Raw genomic sequence first — 12605 nt, forward strand, 5'->3', positions numbered from 1 at the left:
AATTGACCTCATTAGCTTTTCTTAAGATCATTTTCTGGAAGTACATCTTGTAGTGAGAGTCACTGTATTCTCAACTGCCTTTTATGTATGAGTACTTTGTTCAAACATTTAGTATGTTAATATAGATATATTAAAATGTTTCTGTTAAATTAGTTTTTATTACTATGCATACCATTGTATAATCTATTTTCTTATATCAGATTTTAACAAGTACTAAATACTGAATATGTTAAGCACAGTTAATGAACAAGGACTACTAAAGTAGAGCACTTTTGATAAACGTTCATAAAATTATGTGAAAGAGGTAAAAAGGGGTAACAAACTACTGTTTGCAGACCATAGTTGGCAGCAAGAAGGGACTATTGTAATTAACTTTTAGTAAGCCTTCATTGTGGATCTCAGTGTGCTTTTTATTTTCTGCATGTATATGAAAATTGGGTATATATGTTTCAAGGGGAAACAATATAGTGTAATAAAAAATGGCCTCGCCTAGAAACAGCTTTATTTTATGTTTGCCACTAATCTGTTAGAGGTTTGTTTCTTCTTTCTGAGGCCTGAACTGTTTGCTATAAACTAAAGAAGTCTTGGTAGATATTTGTGAGGTGTTTGTGTGTGAGTACAGATGTGTGTGCACGTGTGTGTGTGTGTTTGGAGGACGGGGCAGCTCTGGTGTTGTTTATCAGATGCTTTCTAACGTAGTTTTGAAGCAGGGTATCTCACTAGTCTGGAACTAGGTGACTAGATGAAGCTGGCTGACCCCTAAGGTGCAGAGATCTACCCAGCTCCACACCCCAGTGCTGGGATTAAACTCACAGGTCACCACGTCTGACTTTTTTTTTAAATATCATTTCTTTGCATAGATTCAGTTGAGTCATAAACATACTGCGTCAGTTGTCATGCCTTCAGTTATATGTAACAGAATTTAAAATTTAAAACGACTTAGTCAGCAAGGACATTTGTCCTATACAATAGTATGTAGTTTTGACGAATGGCTTCATTCATTCATTCATTCATTCATTCAGATTTATTAAACTATTTAATATCATCATCAAGGACTTGGACCATCTCAGGATTTTCTTATGAATGTCCCACTTACAGTTTTTAGTCTTAGCCATGTTTCCTCTTGCTCACAAGATTATTACCACAGTTCAAGAATTGTGGCTTTATACATACATTCACATCTAAGAGCTTAATTAAAAATGGGTCAGTAATTTGGCTATTGTAAATAGTACTACGGTAAGCATTGATGTGCCATATCTCTTTGATATATCAGTGGCTTAGGGTTTCTGTTGTGATAAAACATCATGAGCAAAAGCATCTTGGAAAGGAAAGGGATTATTTCAGTTTACAGCTTGCAGGTCTCGTCTGTGATTGAAGGACTTCAGGGCCGGAACCAGGAAACAGGAACCAAAACAGAGGCCTTAGAGGAATACTGCTTACAGGTTTGCTCACTCATGGCTTGTTCAGCCTCCTTTCTTACACAGCCAAGGACCACCTTTGGCTTAGAATCCTTGGTGCAAATGCCCGGAAGTTGGTAGCATAGTAGGGTTATATAGTAGACACACTTTTAGATCTATTTTGAGAAAGTTCACTTCTGACTTCCATAGTGGCTGCACTAGTTTAACTTTGGAGCAGGCTTCTCTGTTGCCAAGTCCTCGCCATCATTTGGTGGTCTTTTTTAATAACCACCTTTACACCTGGGATGAGACAGAATCTCAATGTAGTTTTGATTTGCATTTCTTTGATGTGCATTTCTTGTAATGAAAATGAACATTTTTAAATGTTTTCTGTTATTTGTGTTTTATCTTTTGAGAATGTTCTTCTCATGTCATTATCCCATTTATTGATTGAGTTGTTCGATTTCTTTTTTAGTTTTTATTAAGTTCTTGTGTGTTCTTGATATTAATTTACGTAAAAATACAAGCTATAATTTTTTTCCTCTCACTCTATATGCTGTCTCTTCACTTGAATATTTCCTTTACTAAACAGAAGCTTTCTAGTTTGATGAAATTTCCCTTGTTAGTTGCTGGCATCATTTCCTGTGAGACTGGAGTCTTGTTCAGAAAGTCTTTCCTATTCCCATTTAGGTGTTGCCCCTGCTATTTTCATTTTAACAGCTCAGAGGATTAGATCTTTGATCCTGTGCAGTTGGTCTTAATACAGGGAAGGGATAGGATCCGGTTTCGTTCTCTTGTGTGTGGCTGTGTAGTTTCACCGTCATCACTGTCTGTTAAAGAGGCTGTTTCCAAAGTCAGGTGCCTACATGTATTTACATTTGGCTTGACTCTAATACTCCACTGATCTCCGTGTCTGTTTCGTGCTGGTACCTTGCTCTGCCGTGGCTCTGTGATAAAATTTGCAACAGGTTATGCTGATAGCTCCAGCACTGTGCTTTTGTTCAGCAGTGCTTTGACTATCAAGGTCTTTTGTGCTTCTTTGTGAATATTAAGATGGTTTAACCTTGAAGTTTTGATGAGTTGTGTAGAATCTGTAGATTGGTTTTGGTAGTATATATACATTTTTCTAGTCTGTGAGTATGGCACATCTTTCCATCTTCTGATGTCTTTTTTAGTTTCCTTCATGACTTTTGTACAGTTTTCATTGTAGAATCTATTCCCTTCCTTTGCTAGGTTTAGTGTGATATAGTTCATGGTATTACCAAGATATTTGTGGGTTTTATTTAACTTTTTTGGAGGCAGTTATGGAAGTTTTTCCCTTTTCTTTCTAAAATGTTTATTAGTGACGTATAGTAAAGCTGTTGGTTTTTATGTTGACTTTTATATCCTGCTGTTCTGCTGATGTTTTTATCACCTCTGAGAGTTTTCTGGTGGGGTCTTTAGGGCCTCTTTATTTTTAGAGCTAAGTCATCTACAGGTTAGAAGGCTTTGATGTCTTCATTTTCTACTTATGCTCCAATCATTTCTTCTCCTTGGTTTACTGTTTTTTTTCCTGTGTTGATTTTAACGTACTAATTACTTTTCAAGTTAAGAATCTTTTGAAGCTCATACATTTACATTTGATGTACTTCAGCCTTTTCTTGGTTAACAAATTATACTGTAATTCTTGAAGAAGCCCTACTCTTTTGTAATGTGTTCTAAGAGTGTACATTGCTACTGGATTGGTAATTTCTCCATTCATAATCAGTAGAGGTGTTATTCTTTAGTCCTCTCTTCATGGCCAGACATTATAGGATCAAAATAACACACCATTGCTAATCAGCTTTGTCATGTATTGCACATACATTCGCCCGAGTGTCCAATACTGGCGACATTGTTTTGTTTTTGGTATTTTCTTTCTGTCTTTAGGGTATTTGACTTGTGAATTTGTTGAATGATTTTGTGTTTTGTTTTTGCAGTAGATTTTATTATACCACCTGTGCTGGCCTGGTACTTGACATGTAGCTTAGGCTGGCCTCAAACTAATGAATCTCCACCCTCAGCCCAGGATTATAGGCATGCACCTTTTACCCAGCTGGAATAATTCTTTGTTCTCAGTGATGCTACCAAGTTGACAGTACCATGTCGTTCATTGGTTAAGTTTAGTTTTAGATTCTTTTCCATTTAAAATTTTTTAGGTAAAATTAAGTGGTAAAATAATCATGTAATTACTCCTATACCCTATAAATAGCCATTTATAAAAATTTCTCTACTAATATCCTAATTGGATTTTTAAATCTTAAGTATTAGTGAAAATAAGTATCCCTTTATAGATAAGTAACAAAATAGCAAAAATATTCCTCCAATCTATATTTTAAAAATGACATGCTGTTCTGGGGACCACTCATATTAGGGTATAGAGATAGATATGTGTTTGTTTTCTGTATATGCCTGTGTATGTCACAGTTTTACCTGTCCCACTTAATTAACCAGTGAACATTGTAGTTAAATAATTATACCTCTAGTCTTGGCAGCTGCCTTTTTTTAATTCTTGGGAAATATAGGGATTACTATATTTATTTTAAAAAATATTTTGAGTGATTTAATTAATGTTTTAGTTGCTGAGATAGTTCTTTGTATTTTACTTTCATTGCTGTAATCCCCTTTTAAGCTTCCACTATAAATGCTTAAGGAATGCTTTTCTCTTAAGTAGCCGTATGTTGTAGGAGGCTGCTTGTTGGTTCCTGCCTGCTCAGCCCCGAAATCATCACACAGAAACTATATTAATTAAATCACTGCTTGGCTTATTAGCTCTAGCTTCTTATTGGCTAACTCTTACATATTAATTTAACCCATTTCTATTAATCTGTGTATCACCATGTGGCTGTGGCTTACTGGCTAAAGATCCCGTGTCTGTCTCTGGCAGGGCTACATGATTTCTCTCTGACTCCCCTTTCTTTCTCCCAGCATTCAGTTTAGTTTTCCCCACCTACCTAAGTTCTGCCCTGCTATAGGTTCAAAGCAGTTGCTTTATTTATTAATGGTAATCACAGCATACAGAAAGAAATCCCACATCAGCTATAAAATTTTCTAATATAAAAAAATTAATCCTATATTAGGTTAGCCATATATAGTCTCATAAAATATAGCCTGATTAATTGGTACTCTAATGTATCTTCTTTTATGGAGCAGTATTAAAGATTTTATATCTCAAAAGGCTTGTAGCATTCAATAGCATTTTCCATGGTCTTATTTATAGTGCATGGAAAAAGGCTTCATATCTTTGTCACTTGGTCATTAAGGACTTGGCTATTTAAGGATATAACTTTAAGATGTTTGTGGTGGTTTAGTTACGGTTTGGTCTTTCCTCTTTATAACTTTGATCCATAAGCTCTACCAAAATCCACAAAATTTTTGTTGACTCATCAGCAAAATATGTCCACTGCCTAACTACTTTTTACCATCTCCTTTATTTTCTCTACTTCTGGGCACTGTTGCTTTACACTGGGTTATAGTTCCTGCACCAAACAGTCTCTTCTCTCCACCTGTTTTCCTTGGTGTAGCTGACAGGATCCTGTTATAGTACCTCAAGCTGGGGAACATCACAGACTTACTCAGAGCCTCTAGTGCATTTATACTGTGTTCAGGGTAGAAAGACGGTGACCCCTAAGAGTCTGTTTTGTCTGCCACTCACCACTCTGACTTTCTGACTCTATCTTTGGCCATTTTCTAGATTCTTCTATACCTGTTATGGTCTCCTTGCTGAGCCTTTAGACTAGCTAGACATCTTCTTTTATGGTCTTAGTCCCTCTGTCTAAAATTCAGTATTGGTATTTTTTTAATTTTTAGTTTTAGATTTTAAAAATTATACAATATAATTTGATCATGTTTTTCTCCTCCAGCTCCTCCTAGTCCTACCCACCTGGAGTGATCTGAATAGGCATGGCCCCCCTAGACTCATGTGCTTGAGTGATTATGGAGGAAGTGTGTCACTGTAGAGGCAGGCTTTGAGGTCATATATGCTCAAACTACACTCAGGGTGGTAACTCTCCTTCTGCTGCCTGCGGCTCAGGATGTAGAACTCTTAGCTCCAGCTCTCCAGTACCATGTCTGCCTGCATGCTGCCATATATTGTACAAGTTCTAATTGGTCTTAATAATAAAAACTCAGAGCCAGATACTGGGACAAATGCTGAAAGATCAGAGAGACAAAAGAGCAAGCCACAGCCAGCTCTTATCTTGCTTACTCCTCAGCCAAAAAAGAGCCAACCTCATGTCTCTTCCTAGCTTATAGTCCTCTTTCCGCTGAGCCATATCACTTCCTGTCTGTCTGTACAGACCTCCAGACCTCTATGATTAACTAGTGGCTAGCTCTACCCTCTGATCTTCAGGCAAACTTTATGTATTCGGGCACAACAAAATATCACCACAGTCATATCCTGCCATGATGATAATGGAGTAAACCTCTGACACTGTAAGCCAGCCCCAATTAAATGGTTGCCATGGTTATAGTGTCTCTTCACAGCAATAGAAACCCTAAGATACCATTTAACTTCATAACTTCATCTTTATATTTCCCCTCCAAAAACAAAAACAAAAATCTACACAGTAGTGAAAATCAAGCAAGCAACAGCTATTAAGAAAAAAAATGCCAAAGAGTAAAGTTAATAAAGATAACATTCAGGTTTTTTTATGTGTGTGTTGTCCAACATCCCCTGGGCACGAGACATGCTCAAACCTATATAGGTGCAAGCAAGATGGAGTTTTAGCCCTGAGGGGAAGTGGACATGGGGTCCCACCCCTAACCAAGAAGCTATTTGCACTTGATTCCTGCCAGCAAAGGGAAAATCAGTTTTCATCCATAAACAATCAGTTGCTTGTATATCAACACATTTCAGGTCAGACCCCATGCTCAGTTAGATTGCTAATTTTTCAAAAATTAGTTATGTATTCTTAGCCACTAAGACCCTATTTACATTATGTAATTTATTTGGATAGTCCCATGTAGATGAAACATGCTAAAAATGAAATTTTGCTATAATAACTAACATGAATACTTGAGAAAGACTCAAAGGCAAGTCCTACTGTTACATAAGTAGATGCTGGTGAGACAACTAAAAGACTGGAAGAAAAAACTATATACATAGAGATTGCTTTGTTAATTTAAAATATCTGCTTTGAATGCATAGCTAAAGCATTACAGGTGTGGCTTGCCATACACTTACAGATATTAGAAACATCCAAATGCTTGGTCTTCAATATAGGATGAGTAAATTATTATAATTTATCTTTTAGGTGTTGAAGGAAATGTGTTTTATATATATTTTATGATCCACTGGGGCTCGGGGGAGGGGTTAACAATGCAAATGCTGGTCTTGATACAGGAGCTTCTTTAGACTAGTATTTTCGTGCAGACACTAAATTGAGAGTATTAGATACAGCATGCAGAGACTTCTGTGCCGTGCTGAGTCTGTCCTTTGGTGGGTTACATATTTATTCTGTTCTGTTTTTGACAGACCAGGGAGGAGGAACAAGGAAACTAGAGTAGTGGCAAGCAAGATTCGTAGTGGTAATAAGGAAAAAACATGACTCATTGGCCTAAGGCATTAGAGTAGGCAGGAAAGTAAAAGGTGTTGTAGTGGTGACAATAGCTGACGTTTGCCCGGTGTTTGCTGTGTGCCTTTTCACTGTTCTCAGCCTGTGACGTAGTCTCAGCTCTTTTATAGCCACATGAAAATACATTTTGCTATCCTATAGTTGTCTTGTGCATAATCCCAAACTCCTGAAACCCCAGGGAATGCGATTCACAGGTTTGGTATAGTTCTAGAGTGAAATAGAACATGATCACAAATGGTGCAGTCGTTACTTATCCCACATAATTATAAATTTCCTTTTTATAGAAATATGAGTTTGGTTATAGAATGCTGCCTCAAATTGGTGAATATGTAACTTATTCTGTATTGTTTTTCTGAAATATGAAATTTAGATTCTGATGAAGAATGATATATTAATAAGTCTTAATAAATGAGGAAAACAAGTCAAAGAAAAATCACATGTAGGAAATGACAGAGCTAGTATTTGAGTCAAGATAGTCTAGCTTTTCAAATTTGCATTTTCAGCCCAAACAAGATTATGCCTCTTTTCTTGCCTTTATAATTGGGAGGTTTATATGGTTAAGTTTATTTAAGTTTAGGAAGTTCATTTTGGTTACTCTCCTTTGGGGTACCAGTGGGAAAGTTTCAGTAGCAACCAGAATACAGTTCTATAATATACATTGTGGGTTTCTTCAAGTCTAAGATTGTGTCCTTCTAATTCAATGTATTCTTTGCCAGTTAAAACATAACATTTTTAATGTAAGTTTATTTTTAGCTCAAGGGATTTTTTTCTTCATAGTGCTGTTATCTGTGCCGACAAAAGTTACAGTTTGACTTAGTGCTGCATGGTCTTGTTCTTCGGCTTCCTTTTGCTTTGTTAGGACCAGTGTTTGAGTATGCACACAAAAACCTTAGGAAATGGCAGGTGGTCACTGTGGTTATTGTTGGAACTAACCAGAGACTTTAGCAAGTTAATGAATGTCTACCAGGTATTAGAGGTGAGTGCTGAGCTCAAATTCTTCAGAACATACAGAGTAGTGCTTGTCTCTGCCCAGCCAATTTTTGAGTTATAGATTAAAATTGATTCTGTGAGATTCTGTTTAATTTTGTATGTCCTTATGAAATATTTAGTTATAAATGATAAGTCTAGAATACTACATAGTTTTATCAAGTATATGCTGAATGCACGAATGCATAATTCCTAGACTGAGCTTTCTCAGCAGTTGCAGAACTTGGCATTCTTTCATTTCTTGGGCATCTGTCATACTGTGTGCTTTTGGATTGTTTGGCTTTGAGGGTGTTTCTTTGAAATTGTGCTTCATAAAACGCACCCTTCGGCCATGGCAGTTGCTCTGAGTTGTGTACTTTGTTTTCAGTGTGTATGTCCTTTAAGTGACTTCTAACACCCCAATAGACGCATTCTGAATGTAGTCTCTGAGGTTTGCCTGCCAGATCGACTTACATACTGTCTTGACACAGAGCAGTTTCGCACATCTTTTCTGCCTTAGACTCCTCTGTTTGGAATATTTAAGAAAATATTCTTTTTTAGTTTTCTGTTACTTATGTTAAAGCTATATGCCTCAATTCAAGTATAACCTCTCTTTATAGAAGTTCCATGAATAAGTTTAAACTATTAAGGTTTAGACTGGTATGTTAATGTTTTGTTTGCAAGCTAAACATATTACAGAAAGCTTATATAACAAAAGGATCTTTCCCCATCTGTACCCAAAGCAGCGGATACAGATCTTTCCTAAATGTACCGCCTAGGCATTTAACCATGTGGCACTTAGTCTTTCTCTACTTTCTGTTTCTGTGTCGTGTGTGTGTGTGTGTGTGTGTGTGTGTGTCTCTCTCTCGCATGCTGGAGATGTAGCATCTGATCATTCTTAGTTACTCTAAGAAAACATCTTCAGTCCCTGAAACACAATTCTTTCTGTCCCTTTTACCTAGAATACATTGTCCCTCTGGTGTTTGTGTGTGTGTGCTTCATTTTGTTGAAATGAAATTACACATTCATCAGATAATCTTTTCTTGATTTCCAATCAGTTTTATTACCACATTCCTAATCTGAAAATCTAAAATCCAAAATACTCTTTAAAAAAAAAAAAAAAAACAACTCTGATACAGGTGCAAAGTTCACACCTAACCTCATATTCCAGCCAAGTCAAAGTACAGTTATACTAAAAGTATAGATATTGATGTTGGCCATATGTTATGTTTAGTCTTAAGGTCATTGTTGTGATACTTTATTAAGTATATGTAATTATTCAAAAAATAACCCCAGATATGTAATTCAGAACACTTTAAGTTCCAAGCATTTTGGTTAAGGAATATTCATCTTATCTTTAAATAACACTTCATTCCAAGACTTAACAGTTTTATTTTTTGTTAATGCTGTTTATTTCCTTAAGACAGGGCTTTGTTATGTAGCCAAGATTAACTAGAATTTACCATCTTCTTGCCTCAGCCTTGGGATTACAGACAATTTTGCATTTATTTCCTTTTTTTCCCAGGGTTGGGGGATGGATATTTCGAGGCAGGGTTTCTCTGTAGCTTTGGAGCCTGTCCTGGAACTAGCTCTTGTAGACCAGACTGGCCTCAAACTCACAGAGTCCGCCTGCCTCTACCTCCTGATGCTGGGATTAAAGGTGTGGGCCACCACCACCCCACCAGTTTTGCATTTCTAGGTGTTATTTAGTCTAACTCCTACTAGATTGTAAGCTCTCTGAAGGATAATCCATGTTTATTATTATAATTCTGGTATGTAGCAGAGTAGACGGCCCAACATAGTTTTCAAATTATTGGCTGCCTTAAAAATACAAGCAAAATATGTAAACACATTTCACAAAAGGAAAGTACAAATACCAGTAGAAACTGTCAGCTTCCTGTGTAATTAAGAATACAAATAAAGCAAAAACAAGGCATTATATCTCCATGTTGGCAATTTTTTTTTAAAGGTTGATAACATCAAGTGACCATTTAAGAGCATGTCTATCATCTGGGGAGCCTACATGGGACTGAACTATGGGCAACGGTTGTGTAGTTTGGTCTGTTTGTGGGAACTAGAGCCCATTTCCTGTGGTGGAATGCCTTCATCAGCCTAGATGCAGCGGGGGTGGGGCCTTGGTCCTGCTACAACTTAATGTGCCCAGGCTTTGTTAACTCCCCTTACCCTTTCTGAGGAGTGGATTGGGGGGAGTGAGAAGGAGAGGGAGAGAGGGAGAACTGTGGTTTGTATGTAAGATGAAATAATAATAATAATAATAATAATAGTAATAATGAAAAGAAAGAGCATGTCCTTTAAAGAGGTAATATTAAATAAAGACATGATCCTTATTTTATTTAATAATAGATGTATTTTTAAGTTATTTGGAAGAATTACATTCTAGTTCACTTAAAGTAGTTTTGTTTGTTGAATGAAGGTAGCTGTGTGTATATGTTTATATACACATAAATTCATAGCAAAGATACTAAAAAATCATTTTGTTAGTAAAGCAGGTATATCTGTAGAAAATTTAAGAATTACACATTTCAAATTTCTGTGATGATTTTTGTTTAAATAATGTGCATATTTATTGTTTTTGTCCTTGTTGCTGTCCTGACATGAGAGCTTTACTGTTGGATGCACGTTGGCTCATTTCAGCAGTATTTCTTTAGCTAGCCTTCTTTTGATTTTGCAGGTTTCTGATTGGTCAAGGAGCACATGTAGGAGCTGTCAACAGTGAAGGAGACACACCTTTAGATATTGCAGAGGAGGAAGCAATGGAAGAGCTACTTCAAAATGAGGTTAATCGGCAAGGTAATATAAAAAACAATAAAAGGGGAACCTGTTTGAAACTATTTTAGAAAGAATGTCATACATGACTTCCCTGAAAAATATCTGTTGCCATTGAAGGACAGTCATATTTGAATAAATTTTAACAGTCGTTTTAATGATTTTATATATAGAATTATTCTATTTGAAAAAAATAGTAATTCCTCTCTACATTGTTTTAAAAATTTAGAATATGTATCATAAGACTTGGGACATAAAAGTACATACAATAACTTAAGAGTGAAGCAACAAGCAAGAGGACATACACGATAGATGTGTCCCCTTGCAGATTGGAACAAGATGGCCATAAATGCCTACTGATGGGAACATTTGAGCTGAGCTCTGAATGAGGGGGAGAGGGTGAGTCATGTGACTCTGGGAAAGGAACATTCTAGACAGGAAGCGATGACTATAAAGGTGAGAAGACACCTGATGTAGGCAAACTGCACTAAGCAGACTAGCAGGGTCCACGTGGCAGAGCAGCAGTAAGACTGCAGATGAAGATGGGCAGCAACAGCAGGCCTCGGGCCTACGGGGTCTGGCTCTAACTTAGTGAATTACGGGGCTGTGGGAGGGGTCGAGGCAAAGGGTGGATGGAAGGTTGTGTTTACAAGTTTCTGATTGTTATGCCAGGAATAGATTGAAGGGAAGAGTCAAAGTGTGATATTTAGGAAATAATTGTGGTAATCTAGTTACAGTGCAGTTAGACATGAGTGGGTATAGATTAAGTGACTAGAAGGGATGTGAGTGTGTGTCATATACATATATAATAATGGGGGATGAAGCAGGGTTTTGCTGTGTAGCCTAAACCATCCTTAAACTTGCAGCAATCCTCCTGCTTCAGCCTCCTGAATGCTTTGATTACAAGTATTTGTCATCATGTCTACATCAGAGGATTGTGAGTATAGTTTGATAGCTTGACCAAGAATTGAGTGATAAGATAAAGGGTATGTAAAAAAAAAAAAAAAAGAGTCCAAGGTCTTTCAGTGAACGTTGAATGGACTGTTTCCATTTAAATAGAAAGATTGTGAGAAGAATTGTTTCAGAAGTTCATTTAAACATGCTGAGTTTGTTTTGCCTGTTAGAGAGGCAGTTGAATATGTGAATTTGGAGATACAACATGGACATAGATGGTTAGAGGAACCTCTTTGTGATAGGGAATGATTGCTAATGGGGACAGAGCTCTTTTCAGTAGTGATGGGGATTACAGAATTGGTTGTAGTGACAATTGCACAACACAGAGGATTTTCTAAAAATGCTGAACAATATACTAGAAATGGAATATGCCATATCTCTTGAAGGAATTTTTAAAACACATATATAATATGATATTGCAGTTCTGCTTCTGGAGGTATGTCCCAAAACAAAAGAGTCCCTAAAGATAAATTTGTGCACTCATGTTTGTAGCAGCCTTGTTCACAATAACCAAAAGGTAGAAAAAACCCAAGTGTCTACTGATGGAGAACTAATAAACAAAAAGCAGTGCGCAAGTGCAGTGGGCTGTTGTTAAAGCCTTAGGAAGAAAGGACCTTCTGATGCACTAGTCAGCCTAGAAGAGATCATGCGGAGTGACAGAGGCCACAGAGAAAAGGACAAGAACTGTAAAATTACACCTATACAATGTACCTGGAATAGTCAGATTTGTAGAGAAAGTACAGCTATGTGTGGGCACATTCCTGTAAAACTAGTAATTGGGAGGCAGATGCAGATTTTGAGTTCCAAGCCCACATGGACTACCTTGGGATAACCCAAGAAGAAAGGAAGAGGAAAGGAGGAGGATGCTGAACAAGGTCTGAGAGGAGGATACTTCCAAGAGTTGTTT

General features: G+C 36.9%; 1 protein-coding gene across 4 annotated transcripts in view; it reads left to right on the forward strand.

Annotated features, from left to right (window-relative positions):
• Ppp1r12a (protein phosphatase 1 regulatory subunit 12A) overlaps nt 1-12605 on the forward strand; it is a 108564-nt gene that overhangs the window by 39089 nt on the left and 56870 nt on the right. For all 4 annotated transcript variants that reach the window (XM_038314419.1, XM_038314422.1, XM_038314420.1 and 1 more), the window contains exon 3: nt 10650-10768. In XM_038314419.1, the coding sequence (XP_038170347.1) occupies nt 10650-10768 (119 nt within the window). The remainder of the gene's footprint in view (nt 1-10649; nt 10769-12605) is intronic.

The sequence above is a fragment of the Arvicola amphibius genome, chromosome 17, assembly GCF_903992535.2.
Source record: "Arvicola amphibius chromosome 17, mArvAmp1.2, whole genome shotgun sequence".
In the NCBI taxonomy this organism is placed as follows: domain Eukaryota; kingdom Metazoa; phylum Chordata; class Mammalia; order Rodentia; family Cricetidae; genus Arvicola; species Arvicola amphibius.